The sequence below is a fragment of the Procambarus clarkii genome, chromosome 68 (assembly GCF_040958095.1).
Source record: "Procambarus clarkii isolate CNS0578487 chromosome 68, FALCON_Pclarkii_2.0, whole genome shotgun sequence".
In the NCBI taxonomy this organism is placed as follows: Eukaryota; Metazoa; Arthropoda; class Malacostraca; order Decapoda; family Cambaridae; genus Procambarus; species Procambarus clarkii.
The window spans coordinates 5,463,449-5,479,832 of record NC_091217.1 but is presented as its reverse complement, the minus strand read 5'-3'; the positions used below and the strand labels follow the sequence as shown (position 1 = coordinate 5,479,832).

At 34.5% G+C, this 16,384-nt stretch overlaps 1 protein-coding gene across 8 annotated transcripts in view; it reads left to right on the top strand.

The window, feature by feature from the left end:
• The window catches only part of dsh (Segment polarity protein dishevelled), a 47,445-nt gene that overhangs the window by 14,547 nt on the left and 16,514 nt on the right, over window positions 1–16,384 (top strand). For 3 of the 8 annotated variants that reach the window (XM_069310771.1, XM_069310778.1, XM_045769394.2), the window contains exons 5-10: window positions 2,916–2,981; window positions 7,458–7,538; window positions 10,894–11,037; window positions 11,260–11,500; window positions 15,176–15,304; window positions 15,494–15,630. In XM_069310771.1, the coding sequence (XP_069166872.1) occupies window positions 2,916–2,981; window positions 7,458–7,538; window positions 10,894–11,037; window positions 11,260–11,500; window positions 15,176–15,304; window positions 15,494–15,630 (798 nt within the window). The remainder of the gene's footprint in view (window positions 1–2,915; window positions 2,982–7,457; window positions 7,539–10,893; window positions 11,038–11,259; window positions 11,501–15,175; window positions 15,305–15,493; window positions 15,631–16,384) is intronic. The other 5 variants (XM_069310774.1, XM_069310775.1, XM_069310777.1 and 2 more) reach the window with 3 other exon arrangements.

Here is a 16,384-nt window from a genome sequence, read left to right as displayed (position 1 = left end):
GATACTAATTGGGAAAAGAATAACAAATCACATGGACAGGATAAACTTTTTTAATGAAGATGCAGGATGCTTTTAGGTTGGAAATTTGTGGTTAACAAATTTGATTAATTTTCTACGACAAGGTCATCTAAATGTGACAGGAGAATGAAAGCTACGTGGACTACACCATCTTGACTATTCAAAAAGCACTTGATAAGGTTTCTCACAATAGGCTGGTGTATAAGAGGGAGAGAAGATTGTATAACTGCAATAACACTAAACTGGGTAAGGTGGCACACATTAGACAGAAAACAAATGTTTGCAGTTAGAGAAAGTGTCTAGTGAAGCACAAACAGAATATTAAAAAAATCCAGAGATTTGCAGTAAAGCTACTGTAGTGCTTGTACTAAGAGGTCTGAGCTTGAAGACAGGCTCAGGGAACTCTGTTTAACAACTCTAGAAGATTGAAGGGCCATATGGGACATTCCACCAAAATATTGAGAGGGGGATATCCATGGTGGACAAGGACGGCCTTAAATTGAGGGAAATTGTACTTCCTTCTTGCTTGGAGGCACCTCTTTTATCAAACCATTAGCCTGTTTTATACTTTTTCAAAAGTCTGTTAATGGTACGGACATCTCAGTTTGCATTTTCCAGATTGGCTTTTCATTTAGCTTAGACCTCTTAGTTTGGGCACTAGCTGTGTTGCAATCCTCTGGACCTTTTCAGTCTATAGTTTATGCTTCCCAAGATGTGGGCAAGATGTGGGTTCTTTGCCAGTGCTATGTATTCTAGGATTGGTCTGATGTAAGCTGTGCACTTTATTTTGTGTTGAAAGTGTCCTTGTTTTGGTTTTAAATGCTATTCTTAGATTTGCCGGTGTCCCATATACTCAATGTGTCTGTCTACTTAACAGCATGAACTGTTCTTAATTACCAGAGTCTTCAGGTTCAGGCTTCAGCACCAGGGGCCCCTTCTTTTCAAACTGTGCTTTTGCATCCAAATATATATTCTAAACTGTCCCATTTGGCTGCTTCCTAAGAGGAAATCTGCTGTGTCTATAAGACAGGATCATGTACAGTCAGGCAGGACAATGTACTTGGCTCCAGCTCCCAAAGGGTTTTCTCAAACATTCACTGGAGAGGTCATTATAGATGCTAGGGAGTTCCTATAAACCATTTAATCCAACTGGCCTTATGGCCACATACTCTGACAGCTGCTAGGCAACAGCACCATACCCACCTATAAGTTCACCATTGAGTTTGCATCACGTGGCATTTCTGGGTGACCTCCCTGTTCAAGAGTTCGTCATAGCTCCTGGCTTCCACGCATTCATTGCAGGGGTGCCCTCTATTTTGAGGATGTGGCTCTTCTCATTGCCTTGACCTGAGTCTAGGCTTGTAGGGCAGGAAGAGTTATGTTAGATTTTCTGACCTGGTGCTTTGGCTGTAGGACCTTCAGCTCCTTTTGGTGGAAAGCATTCAGGTTTCTAGCTTTCACCTAGCTTTCATTGATTCACAGTCAATGCAGGACCTGAAACTTTTTATCTAAGGAACAAGGACCCTGCTTATGTAGTGGACCTGGCTTTCCTGGAGTTCGAGTTGCCATTTATTTCTTGACTGCAGTATCAGACATTAGATTCTTCTTGGATGTTTGTCATTCCTTCTCTTCCAGTGTCTGAAGATAGTCTTCTATCCTCAGAAGCTGGAAAAGCGTCTTCATTTGCAGGATGTTGAATGCGTTGGTAAACGGCCCCTTCCGATTTTATTGAATTTGGATGGATCGCTAAATAAACACCAATATCCTTGCAGCAGATATGTGAAGTATCATATATATCCGGCATTCATCAGTAAGACTTCATCTCCACTGAAAACAAGCTTTAACTTGTGTTTTTAATTCGTTTATATGGTCATAATGCATTTGCAATGGATGCAATACTTCATGATCAGAGCCAGGGGGAGTTTTCATGTGTCTTCCTCAGTTAAGATGCTATTATAGTCCTGCAGAAGATTGAGAAGAGCATCATGGTCTTGCATACTGATCTGGCCAGTACAACCTTGGTATACAGTACTGTTGGTCACCTGTGATGCTTAGTGTGTTCAGAAAGTTCTCGAGAATGGACCTCTATTGATTTGTTTTTGGATGAAATAAAGGTTATCCAGTGACATTCTTGTGCCTACAATGGCCCTGTAGTGACCACTTGTAGTGACCCTGTGGTGCTGGTACTGAGTTTGTCACCCTGCCTGACTCTACATGATTCTGTCTTATAGACACAGCAATTATTATATTAGGGAGCAATTGAATGTTTTTGCTCAGAAAGGGGCTTTTCATATTCACACACTTATTTTTTTAATGGAAGATTAATCTTGAAGTTAAACATTACATAAAATCTTGGCATGTTGAATATAAGGTTATCAAGAATTAGATTGCCTTTATAATGGTTATTAATATTTTGTGTGATGTCATTCAATGTAATGAAATACGAGAAAGCTGAAGTAAGATCTTTACTTTCTTGTAGATTTCTGGTGTAAGGAAAATTAACATTTTTACAAGCACTGTTTTAAATATACTGTAGAATATGTTACATGATGAGTTGGATGGTGAATATTATTGTTTTTTCTTTGGAATTAGGCTATTATTTCCTATTTAGAAAACTATTATTGGTCTCAAATAATAAAGATGAGTTGCATGAGGAATGCCAGCACTGGTTGACTGTAAATATACGATACTTTAAGCTGGGGGTTTCTTATCGTTATCATAACCCCTTTGCTTTAGAAACACTTAGGTGTTATAGTTTTTCTTTGTTGTTTTCATTATAAACTGCTTTCAATAAGATTCATCATGTTTTATAATGAGTTTCATAGATCATTTCATCCCAATCTCCTATGTTTTTTGCCATTTAGTTTACAGTATGTTTTGTTAATTTTTATTTTTAGAGCGGCACCACAGAAGCTCGCGACACCATAAGTATGATAAATACAATGATCGACACTTTGTGGATCGTAAGTATCTTTTTGAGAATTGGCGATGAAAAATAATCAACTTTGGCTAAGCCTCCTACTTTCCGCAGACCTGTCATTACAGTGCCTTGTGCTTTGTCAATGTAACTTTAAATCTTGAGCATCATTCCCTGCATTTGAAAGAAGTGCTGCCCTCTATCTGGTTTAGGTGCCTACTGAGCAAAGATAGATTTCGATTGACCAGGTTTATGCAAGTGCTTTGGATATATTTTATTCCTGCTCGTATATGGGGTATGAATTCTAGTGCATTAAGCTAACTAGGCAGTGGATATTACTATCATTCATATGTAATAGATGCTTGTGCATAAACCTTATGGAAACAAAAAGGCATCTTTTATGGAAGTGACTGTTTTAGTTACAAAATTCTTTTATACTGGGGTGTAAAATTTGCAGATCATATATGAATCAATGTGGTGCAAGTTGATGCTCTTTGTGAAAATGAAAATGCTGTCACATATATTTAATCTAAAGGTGCCTTAATATGGGTTAGTCTGCTTGTTTTTTAGAGTAGCATGTTTGTACAACACTTCTCTCTCGACATACTGTCCCTAGACACCATTTTTTGTTTCATTATTTTTGTTTGCAATCATTACCTCAGTTTCTATAATTTGGTGTTTAAACGTTAGAGACGTGAAGTTCAGTAATTTGATTGTTGTATTACTGAAGTTTGTGCCTTTTGTTTGTACTTTTTTTTTTTTTGCACATGATCAGTGTTACATTGATCACCAATGTATATTTGGTTAATAAAGCATGATGTGTTTTACTAGTGTAATTTGTTTTACAAACTAAGGCATTTTGGAGTTTTACAATTTTGAATACCTTTACAGTGAGGTTTTACAAGCATGTCAAAATTCATCTAGCTGATGATTTCAAAGCTAATCATTGAATTTCTCATATACTGACTTAAGAATTTGAAGACAACATTCTTCAAAATGGCAAATAATATGTTTGTGTTAGTTGTGAAGAAATTGCTGTACATCCCTGTGTCAATTTTAAGCTCACTGCTTATAGGTAATAATACCTACAGATTTTAGTTTGTTTGAAAGAACATAATCAGTAATTGCAAATAGGTGCATATGTGACATTTAGGATCTATATATATTTATATAAGAATCCACAATATCAGTTATTTACCATTGTAGAAATACTGTATGATTCTGCCGAGTGGTATAAATGAATATATTTGTTGCCTAAAGCATAACACTTTGTTAACTGCATGTAGTGCAGTAGGATATGAAGCCAGTAGCGGGTGTTGCTGCTGCTGTTATGTGGACGTTGTTGTTAGGATTAAGATTGTGATGAATGCACAAGCTTCTTATTCCTCTACATGAGGCATATTATAGATGCAATGTTGTACGTATATGTTTATGCCTTCAGCTTTTTTGCTCTTATTGGAGAGGGCAGCGAGGTTTCAGTCAACTTTTTGTTGAAAATATTGTCAACTGTGTAAAATCAAATATTGCAGGAAGACTTCTTTGAATTGTGCCTTAGTATTACTACATTTCTTAGCTAGTGTGTCAGTGATTTAAAGCTCCATAATAGTAAATTTCAGAAGTAGAAATGTTTGTTGTGAATTGTCCCTTATCTTTGCACTAGCAAGATTCTAAAAGGCAAGGGGGGTTTGAGAGCTCGTGCAAGGAAATACAAATAGATTACAAAGGATTTCTTAAGTTTAAGTATTTGTGCTAAATAATTATGTAAGGTAACAAACTATCAAAAATACATCTGCATGTATACTTCCAAAAGTTTTAATTCAATTTTATATAAGAAAGGAATTCAAATAAATTTTTGTCTTAAATAAAATTTATTGACATTCATTTACAATGGAATCTCGAATCAGCGAACCTTGATTTGGTGAATCTCCAGTTGGAACATAGTTTCCATGCCAATATTTACTCTCTCGATTAAACGAACAAGAGCTCGCTGAATGTATGTGAATGTAGCAGGGGATGTATGTGAATTTGTTTATGATGATGGGACATAGTTCATAGATGGAGGCAACAGTACAAGAAATAGTTTGGCCTTGGGAAAGTCACTGAGCATATTTCAAACCAAATTCTATGGTGGCTCATTTTTTTTCAGTTGCAGAAGATTTTGTTCAGTAAAGTAGGGGCTCTTGTTCCTTTGAAAATGAGATTTTGAGGCTTGGGCATGGGAAATATGCTAGATTGTAGTAAAATCTCTTTACAGACAGGTTCTCTTGGTAATTGTCTTTCATATAACAGGTTAAAATTAACATTTTGCTGAGTGAAATCAATCCTTAGACCATCGGAAATATTAGGGTATGAATGGTAACTATTAATATGGCTCCAATCATGGTTTTGAGGATTTTTGTAGATGGACTCAACATTCCAAGAAACAGTCGGAGCCTTGGGAACACTATTAAGGATATTTAAACCCAAGTTTTATGGTTTGTTTTTATTCTGAGTTCGCAAGGTTTTCATTCACTCAGATATGGCCCTGCTAGCTTTTGAAAATGAGTTTTGATGCTGGGAATGCGAGACATAAGCTAGATGTGGTTAAATTTATTTGCAAATGTCTTCATTTGGTAGTTGTCTATTATAGGTTGACATAAAAATTTTGCCAAGTGAAATCAGCCCCTTGGGCATTGAAAATGCATCCTGGAGGCATCTCCGGTTGCCACAAATCCCTCACTGCAACGAATTGGGGTTGGTCCCATATAGTTCGTTGACTCGAGGTGGTTGTTGTCCTTTGACAGGTCACCTGTTATGCAAGTCATGAAATTTCTTGGCAAGATGGTACTTGCTTATAAATCTTTCCTACTTAAAGCTCAATAGATGAATAGTATATTTGTGGCTGGAAAGTGATGGGAATTCAGTTCATACTTATAAAAGGATTGAGATCAAACCAATGTCTGACATCTCCAGTGGATTTACATGCTGGTTTTCAATCATACTAAGTTAATGTTGTGATATGTACATAAAATGCAACCAGCAATTTCTCTTCAATACATAAAAATATCACTGTAATGTCATTTTAATGAATGAAGTGTGGCATATTCAGAATTTTATGGTTACAACTTTGAAATTTTACAAGGAATAGACAAAAATAACAAAATTACCAATTGAGAATTATTCTGGGAGCCAGATTTATAACAAAATCACAACAAACACCAAGACTATCTAGAGGTTGCAGGACTTATTGATTATTCTGTTATTTTCCTCTTTCCTCATTATGTTACCTCACTGCCCTCCCTTAAACTCGACTTTCATTGTTGTGTGAGCCACAGCTCATAAACAGGATTAACAATAAATTTAATAAAAATTTATCTCTTTTTAAGTATTAAAGATTTATTTATTCTAGGTAAATTTAATAATTTGTATATAGTGAATTCCTGCTCTAATGAAAGTCAGCCCTCCATTAAATCAGTTGCGATGAAATTATTTCAATCAGGTTGTAGTTGGATGCTAAGGACTAGGCATCTAGACTGTAGAGAAATTCCCACTCAATCTATGTTATGATGCATATAAATAATCAATTTATTTTTAATTTTGTTTTAATTAGATTTTTCCCATGTGATTTTGATTTTGAAATACTGTACTGTTCAGTACAGTATTTCCTTTTATGCTTAATTTATGCAATAATTAAAACGTTCAAAATTCTCTTAATATTGGTTGTGCCAGTAATGTTTACTGTTTGTGTGTTAGCTTAACTGAACACTGTTTGGATGCCCTTGTCAGGCTATTTTCATCTTTTCTACTGACATTCATAAGGAAATACAAACAAATTATGTGTGTGCTTCAGTGATTGTAACATACTGGAGTAAACCGGATAGTCCTAGTTAGTTTGGAACCACCAGTGGTTAAGGTTATTTTTCTTTTTTAAGGTTCCACTTTGTTTTGCTAGTTAGTATGATTTAGTTTCTAATGAAGGATTGGTATTTTGTCATTTTTAGATGCTATCTTGTTAATCCTTTCTCTTTTATTGCTTTCATGCTCTTCAATTTGTCCTAATCCATTGTTGCCGAGATGACCCTCGTTCCCCACCCTCCTCTAATGCATGTCCAGCTCTGCACACCTGTGATAACCTCAGTTTCATTAGCAAATGTTTTAAGCATCACTGTTAAAATCTTCAGCACTTGATGCTGTGAGAATTGTAAACACAGGTAGCTACAGTTCTTCAAGAAGGGCTAACTTCTTGCTCCTACTTTTAAACTATGTAATTGACAGTTGCATACTGCAAAATTATGATATTTTTGTATGATATTTAAATGAAAGTTATTGCAATGGCATTGCTAAGTCTTAAAATTTCCTGATATTACAACATTGCCAGGTGATTATACAATAACAAAATCATGTTCTGTTAATTAGGTTATTAGTTTCTTGCAAAGGTCATTTATAGTTGAAAACTACAGGTGATATGAATTGATGTGAAAGACATAGTTCCATAAGACAGCAGACCTGTAGCTATTAAAATGGGTTTTCTCTTAATCAAAAGATGGCAGCCATATTGGAAAACCTGTTAGCAGTAACACCTCCAAGATCACGGGGCCATCCTTTTACACTCATGCTCCCACCAGTAAGAAATGTTGATGTTGATTATCCATAAGAATATGATTTAACTGCTGGGCTTTTGTTATGGAGGATGGCATATATATATTTTATTATTATTTTTTTTTAGAAACAATTACCTGAGCATGTTATTAGTAGCAACCAACCCTATAACTAAGCTATTATGTATAATTACTTTTTTTTATCATGCATTTTAACATGTGGTATACTTTTTGTTTCCATGATTATATAAAATTTGGTGTCTATTTAGCCCTTGAATTTGAGATTAGCCCATGACAATGCTGCTTCAAGATTTAGGTGTGTGTGTGTGTAATTACCAAAGGGTAATTACCTAAGTGTAGTTACAGGATGAGAGATATGCTCGTGGTGTCCCATCTTCCCAGTACTCTGTCATATAATGCTTTGAAACTACAGACGGTTTTGGCCTCCACCACCGTCTCACTTAGCTTGTTCCAACCGTCTATCACTCTGTTTACAAAAGAAAACTTTCTAATATTTTTTTGGCACCTTTGTTTCCTTGGTTTGAATCTATGGCCTCTAAGTTAGTGAAGTTGCTGGTTTCAGAAATTCCTCTGTCAGTTTGGTTGATCCTGTTAGTATTTTGTAAGTGGTGATTGTATTCTTCCTCTTTTTTTTCTCTTTTAGTTTTGGCATGTTTGAAGCCTCTATTCTCTCCTCATAACTCTTGATTTTCAGTTCCGGAAGCTATTTTGTGGAATGCCGTTGCACCTTTTCAGATTATTTATGTGCTTCTTGAGATTTGGACACCCTATAACTGTTAACTGCTGTATATTCCAATTTTAGTCTCAAGAAAGTTATGAACAGTTTCTTTAGTATTTCACCATCCCTATAATTAAAAGCAAGTCTGAAGTTGGAAAGCAATGCATACGCTCTTCTTACAATGTTCTTTGTGATTCTCTGGTGACAGTTTACTATCCAAAACCACCCCTAGGTCGTGTTCTTTATTAGAGTTCTGTAATTCCTTTCCACATAATTTGCAAGTTGTGTGTGGTCTGTTTTCTCCGATTTCACATTCCATAACATGGCACTTACTCACATTGAAATTCATTTGCCACTTGTCGCTCCAAGCACTTACTTTATCTAGATCAATTTGAAGAGCATTACAATCGTCTGCATCTCCTATCTTCCCCAGTATCTTGGCATCATCCACAAACATGTTCATATAATTCTGTATTCCTTCTGGTAGATCATTTATGTAAATGGTGAATATTACTGGTGCAAGAGCTGAACCCTGTGGTACTCAACTGGTAACACTCCTTCAGTCAGATACATTGTCCCTGATTACTGCCCTCATCTGTCTGTCAGTTAGGAAATTTTTCATCCATGTCAGAAGTCTCCCTGTCACTTCTCCAGGATGTTCCAGTTTCCAGAACAGCCTCTTGCGTAGAACACTATCAAAAGGCATTTTTTTTTTTTTTTTTTTTTTTAAGTCCAGATAGACAGAGTCAACCCAACCACCACTTTCCTGTAGTATGTGGCTCTATCATAAAAACTAAGATGATTTGTTACACAGGATCTTTTTGTTCGAAAATCATACAGTCTGTCTATATTATTTATGCCATTACTCCCGAGGTGTTCAACCCATTTGGCTTTAACTATTTTTTCTAATATTTTGACTACCACCCATGTTAATGATATGGGGTCTATAATTTAGAGGTTCTTCTCGACTACAATTTTTATAGATTGGTACTATGTTTGCCTTTTTCTATATATCTGCTAAGATTCCTGTGCACAAGGATGTCTGGAATATTAATTGGAGTGTAATGCTCAGCTCAGTTGCACATTCTCGAAGCACCTAAGGTAAAACTCGATCAGGTCAAACCACTTTATTTCTTCCTAGCCCCATGTTAATGTGTATACTAACATGATCAGAGCCATGACACTGAGGTCCTGTCCCCTTTATTTGGGAAGATAAAGCTTCAATAAGTTTTTCTCTCCATTTTCTTTAGTATTATCAGATCTTGTATGTACAGTAGTTATCATAACCTTCACTTGGCTTCCAATGTAGGCATTTTCATTGTCCTTAATATTTCATGAAAGTTCATATGTCTTAATTCTGGGATACATTTGTGCATGTAAACAGCTTCAGTATTATCAATTGATGTGTGCATGTTAGTGTGTAAGAAAAAAAACTGTGATACATAGAAGATATTTTGATTTATTAGTATGTACAGAAAGTTAGGGATACCTGTACCTAGTATAGTACTGTTCTGTCCCTGGTAAGGCTAGAGATACTACCTGGACATTGAAGGCCAGAATGCAGAGTTTAAGTTGTAAATTTTTTTTGTAAATATGCATGGAAGTGTGCATATGAACTAGCACATTAATTATTGTGCACAAAATTAATTGATGCTAGGTATATGTGCATAATCACGATTGGCAGATGGGTAATGAAATCAAGGGTTGAGTGCACCTAATTATGATTTTTTTTCTATTAGTTTTGTACAAGCTTTCTTAATCTTAAGGGTTTATTAGTGATACAAATTGTTTTTTCTTAGGGGGGGGGCGGTGTTGTAGAATGAGCATGTAAGTCCTGCAAGTGTCTGCTGTATCCTAGGGAAATCTAGAGAAGATAATCCTGTAGATATAATAAGTGATATTGAGCTGAATTAGGAAACTGATGCTATGATACTGTAAATTTAATGGTGAAAGAGATAAAACTAAGAACTAATATTTTGAGAAATGCATTGCTAAATCATTGCTAGGCTGGTAAAAATCTGGCATTTTAAACTAACTTTAAGACTAGCTGTGTTAGTTTGCATTTCTATTTGTGTGTGTAAATGTTAGTAAACCACATTCTGAAATTCATTTAATGGTATTAATGCTTGGAATATATAGCAGTCAGACCACGTTTTCCATTTTGAAAAATCAGGGACTTATGTCTGTACAGTATCCCACTTGTTCATATAAGATAAAATAACTTAAAACTGGATTGTTTATGTAATTTTAGCTAAGTATGAAGTATTACTAGTTAGTACAATGGCCTGCCAGTGTTTTGATATAAGTACTGTATTCCTAATTAATATACCTTACCTGTTATGTATTGTCTGTTGATTATTGTTTCTGGTAATTTTTATTAACTTGCCAGAAATCCATTTATGTTTACATATTATGCCTTGTCTCGTGAAATAGAATTGAAAACATCATACCTTGAGTCATATACCGTACTGTATGTTAGTCAAATCAAATAGTGCTCTCATGGATTTTTAAGTCTTTAATGGCATTGCCCGTAAAATATACTTAAAGTAGAATATTTCTATAATACATAGTATAAGCAGAGATTAATTTTGGTGTATTGGATTTGTATTAGTTACTTAACTAATTTTCCATTTCTTTTTTAGCAATGCGAATCAATGGCCATGGAAACCGTGTACCTCGTCACCACGGCTATGAGTCATCCTCCATGATTAGTTCCGATTTAGAATCGACTAGCTTTTTTGACTCTGATGACGATGCCTCTAGTCGCATCACTGCCACAACTACTGGTAAGCATTCCACAAGTGTTTTACAGCTGTAAGCATGATATGAATAAGATACATAGTTGCACTTAGGTCACCTCTCTTCATTCAGTAATCGTATTGTAGAGGAAGATGACCAGTATCTTGGAAGGGAAATGTGGCATAATATATGAAAGAAATATCTAAGATACTTTTAGCCATTAATTAGGGACTGAAAGATAATATGTATGTATGCTTTTCCTTGAACAGGAAGCAGCAGCGTATCAAGACTCCATGCAAGGCATCGGCGGAAAAAGCAGCGGCGTCACCGTCTTCAACCTGCCATGTCTCGCACCTCCTCCATATCTTCAATCACTGACTCTACTATGTCACTCAACATCATTACTGTTACTTTAAATATGGATACTGTAAACTTCTTGGGCATATCCATCGTTGGCCAGTCAAGTAAAGGTGGCGATGGGGGTATTTATGTGGGATCAATAATGAAAGGGTAGGTTAAACAAATATTTTGTTGGATTTTGAAGATTTATGATTGCAAGAAATTCTGCACAATTTATTTTATGCTCACTACCACATAATAAAACACAAAATTACATTCTCCCTACAGTCTGTGCACTTCCATAAAACCTAATACAGTATTAATGCACCATAGTCACAACATTAAATTTCTGGTAAATGATGATAATAATGCACCAGATTTAAAAATGACGATAATACTGTAATAATAATAGAATAAAAGAATAACAACAAATAATAGAATAATAAAAATATAATTAGATAATAAAAAAAGTTTCATTCATAAATACTTACATAGTTGTAATTAAAATCATACATAATGACACTGGTAGTGGGTAAAATACTGTATATGCAAAAAACATTGTATTATAGAGAAGAAAACTTCTAGCCATGTTTGATATTTCTTTATATACCATTATTGGCTCATTTTGTCTACATTCCATTTTATATACATTTTCAAGTATCTCTTTTTCCACACATTATTATTTATTATTTAGAGCTCTCCAATGCAATATTCTGCACTGCAACTTCATTTCGATGAATATCTGGCTACAATTAATATTTTCTAGACTACTCTTCTGCTTTGCTGAACAAATGTTTGAAGGTTTGGCAAAGCAGAGAATGTGTGGATATACATTTGCTTTGGAAACAGGGCTAGAATTCACAGACCTGTGGGAAGTTATTCCATCACACGATATGTTGAAATGACAAATTGCCTCGATGAAATTAGTCCATATACAGTAGTGTCGGAAATATTAGGGTATGAATTGTAACACTTAATGTGGCTCCACTCATGTTTTTAATGATTTTTGTAGATGCAAAATTATAGAGAGCAGTTAGAACTTTGGTAAAGCCATTGAGCATATTTAAAATCAAATTGTATAGTTCATTTTCATTTTGAGTTGCCACAGTTTTCATTCACTTAACCCTTAAACTGCACATGACACACATGTACGCCAGGGCCCGATGGTATCATAAGTCAAACTTTTCAAACTTGTTCTAATGCTTTCAAATTTTTTGTTCATAATCTACTAGGCAAACACTCCAACTTTGTCTAAATGATCATCAACGTAACTTGAAATACAAGAAAATTTAAAATAATTATAAAATTTAATATTGAAAATTTCAGATTTTCAGATCAGCTGCAAAAATATTAAATATCACCAATTGTTCATTAAGTGTTATTATGCTCTCAGAATAGTATATGGTCTTCATTTTAATAGATTTTGAATATAGATTTTCAGGTTAGTTTACTGTAAAAAAATCGTCAATATGGCATTTGAAATATGTACCAAATTCAGACAACAAAATTTATAACTCAAAACGTTTAATGTTTATGAAAAATCCATCCTAATAGGATTGTAGAACAGACAGCGGCGCACACTATATGTAAAATTGGTGAGTTCGGTCAGAAACTGAATTTTTTGAAGCCGACTCAATGTTGAAACTCTAGTTTTAGAGATACAGTAATTGAAGTTAAAGTTATCGACAATGTATAAGGTAGTTCTAATTCATTAATTTACTTGTATGTTTTAATAAACATTGTTTGGCATTCGTACTCGTATATGTGAAAGTTGTAGGTCAATGTGTTGAAATGAAATCAGAAAAATACCCCCCCCCCCCAAAAAAAAAATATATATAGGGATAATTATAATAATTATACAGTAATGATTAGGGGATATATTTAAGGTATACTTTTTATAAGTCAAAGAGCCCTAATCTGGTCCCTAATCATCAAAACAATCTAAAGAAACAAGGAAAATAATTTGAAATTGGAAAAAATCAGCAAAAAAAAAAATTTAAGTCCCAAGTTCTGCCAGTTAAAACCAATTTATTTGTTGACCAATTTAATTTTTTCTTCACCTAGGTATGCATTCTCCCGGATGTAGAGGTTACAACAAAATCAGATTATAAACAAAGAAAAAAAAACAAAAAAAAAAACAATTTGTGGGCATTAGTGAAAGTAATAGGTATTACTATTGAACAATATATATGTATGATATATAACAAAATAGTGCATAATAATATACTTATCATTATTTGTGTTATTATGTATTATGTATTACAGTATTATGTTGTTACTCAGCAATGCTATAAAAGCACCAGCTACATACCACTTTGTGGGCACTCTTCTTTGTGCATTGGACAGGTAATTACATCTCCTTATTACTGTATAATCCCTCAGTACCAGTTAATATGAGCTCTTATCATCATCAACAAAACATTCTTCTTTAAAAAAAAAATTGTCTAAAATCCATTTCTGAAAGTATTGGGATGAAACTTTCATGACACTGAAGCCAATAAGTTGGAGATTTAACATTTAATATTACTTTTCACATAATTCAAATATATTTTCACCCAGCCCAAGTTTATACCCTCCATTTACAGCCCAGGCTGTAGCAGTGTAAGGGTTAAGTATGGTCCCTGCTTCTCTTGCAAATAAGGTTTCGAGGCTGTGGTGTGGGGGAAAAAATGTTGCGTATGATAAAATATCTTTATAGACAGGTTCCCCTGTTAGTTGTCCAACATTTGGTAAATTGACATTAAAATTTCACTGAGTGAAACTAGCCCATAGACTGGGAAATATTAAGGATTGAATGGTAACACACTTATGATTTCAGTCACATTTTACCAATTTTCTTATATGAATGGAACATCAGGAAATAGAAACAAGCATAGCAATATTGTTCTTGTGTTACAAAATGCATCACACAAATGCCTTCTAAATGCATCTCTAGCTGCAAGGAATTCCTCATTCCAACAAATCAAGACTGGTTCCATACAGTTCACAATGTAATTTAACAATATCTGAGCATAATATTTGTGAGGAAAATATTATGGTCTTTGCTATAAATAATAGCAAAGACTCGAATCTTTGCTCTGGGTACAGTGGTGCCTCCGTTTTCAAATTTAATTCATTTCCAGAGATGGAATGGATTCAGTTTCGAAAACCGAAACAAATTTTCCCATAAGAAATAATATAAATTGAATTAATCCATTCCACACCTCCAAAAATATTAACTTAAAATATATTTTATACACATTACTACTTAAATTTTGTACTATAGTACAAGTATATCTTACCTTTATTGAGGCCTCATGTTGGTGTATGTAAGATGGTGAGGCAGGAGGGTTACAGTGATGCCTAGCCAGGGTTTCACACAGTCTCCCATGCACTCTGGCTTGTAGTCTAGGAATTCTGCCTCCTACACTTCTCTACAAATGCACAAAGAAATCACATTACCCAGCTTATGGGTTTGAATCATTCTCGTGACTCCTACTGATTTTCTCATTCATGCATCACGTTAATGTAATTTCTTTGTGCATAATGTTTGTATAAGCTAATAGCTATGTCTTAGAGATCATACAAATGAACATTTAAGTTAGTTAGCTCTACAAGTACTGATTCTACTTCTTGGCATCAGATGAAGGAAAACTTGCATGAGCTAGTGTAGAAGCTCAAATCATGTGTGTCCCCTCTTAATGCCGACATGTGTCATTGATATAATGTATCTTATACTGAAGTTCATGCATGGAATTGTTTTCCAGAGGTTTAGAAAACAGTTTTAAATCTGAAGACTTAAAAATGTCAAAGTGATTACATCCATGAAAATGAGGAAGATTGTACACAAGTTTTTTTCATTTCCAGAGGAGCTGTAGCATTAGATGGACGTATTGAACCTGGAGACATGATACTACAAGTTAATGATATAAACTTTGAAAACATGAGTAATGACGAGGCAGTTAGAGTGTTACGGGAAGTAGTCCAAAAACCTGGGTGAGTATCATACTCCATTTTTTGCTTGCATATTCAATTTACATTTTCATATCTGATAGGACATAGTATTTCTAAATATATTCAGCAATTTTATCCTTCACTGTTGGATGTGTCCAAAGTTTACATGAGATTGTAAAACAAATTAATGCATTATCATTTTCTTTTCTTTCATCTTTCTAACATATGCAGGCCAATCAAGCTTGTTGTCGCGAAATGTTGGGATCCCAATCCAAAGGGATATTTCACCATACCTCGAACAGAGCCTGTCCGGCCCATCGACCCCGGTGCGTGGGTTGCACACACTCAAGCATGCCGAGGAATTCCAGGTTGAGTGTAGCCATGTTTTATTTGTATAAGCAGTGCTACTAATAATACCTGGTAATGCACTTAGAGTAAGAAGGGGCACTGTGAAATGCAAAATACAACTGGAAGTAGCATATTTTTTGTAGTAAAGATAAGATATTTTGCTCTCTCATCTGGAAAGATCACTTCTCGTGTTCTATGTGTGTAGATTTTGTGGATTGCATCTTCCAGATTTAGTATTGTATATTTTAATAAACCAAATTTTGATTTTTGATAGCATTGATAGCTTACACTTAATGAGTACCTTAGAGTCTTAGACCTAATCATGTAGAAATCTTATTGTTCCTAATACAGGAGTCAAAAGTCTTAATGTATAATGGCTTGCTTAGATAAGATAATAGTAATTACATTGTTTGATATAACAGTATTTGTGCTGACAGTTTGGCAAATATTATTATTCTCCTTACAGTACAAATATACAAAAACTTGTTTATACTGAATGGTTAAAGATTATTATTTTGTATAATTTTCTCTTTTAAAATGAAACTTGGGCATTTCTCTTATCAGTACTTTTGATAAGGTAGTGCAGTATAAATAAATTTAAAGACTTTCTAAAAATAGTTTGCAGATACAGTAATATGTTTGTTAAAATAATTATTGTGACCCTTTAATAGGGTGGGGGAGGCATCTGTCTGGATATTATTTTTTAACCCAGTAACATATAATTAAGAAATACAGTACAGTATAATGAATACATGCTCTTTATAATGTGAGGAG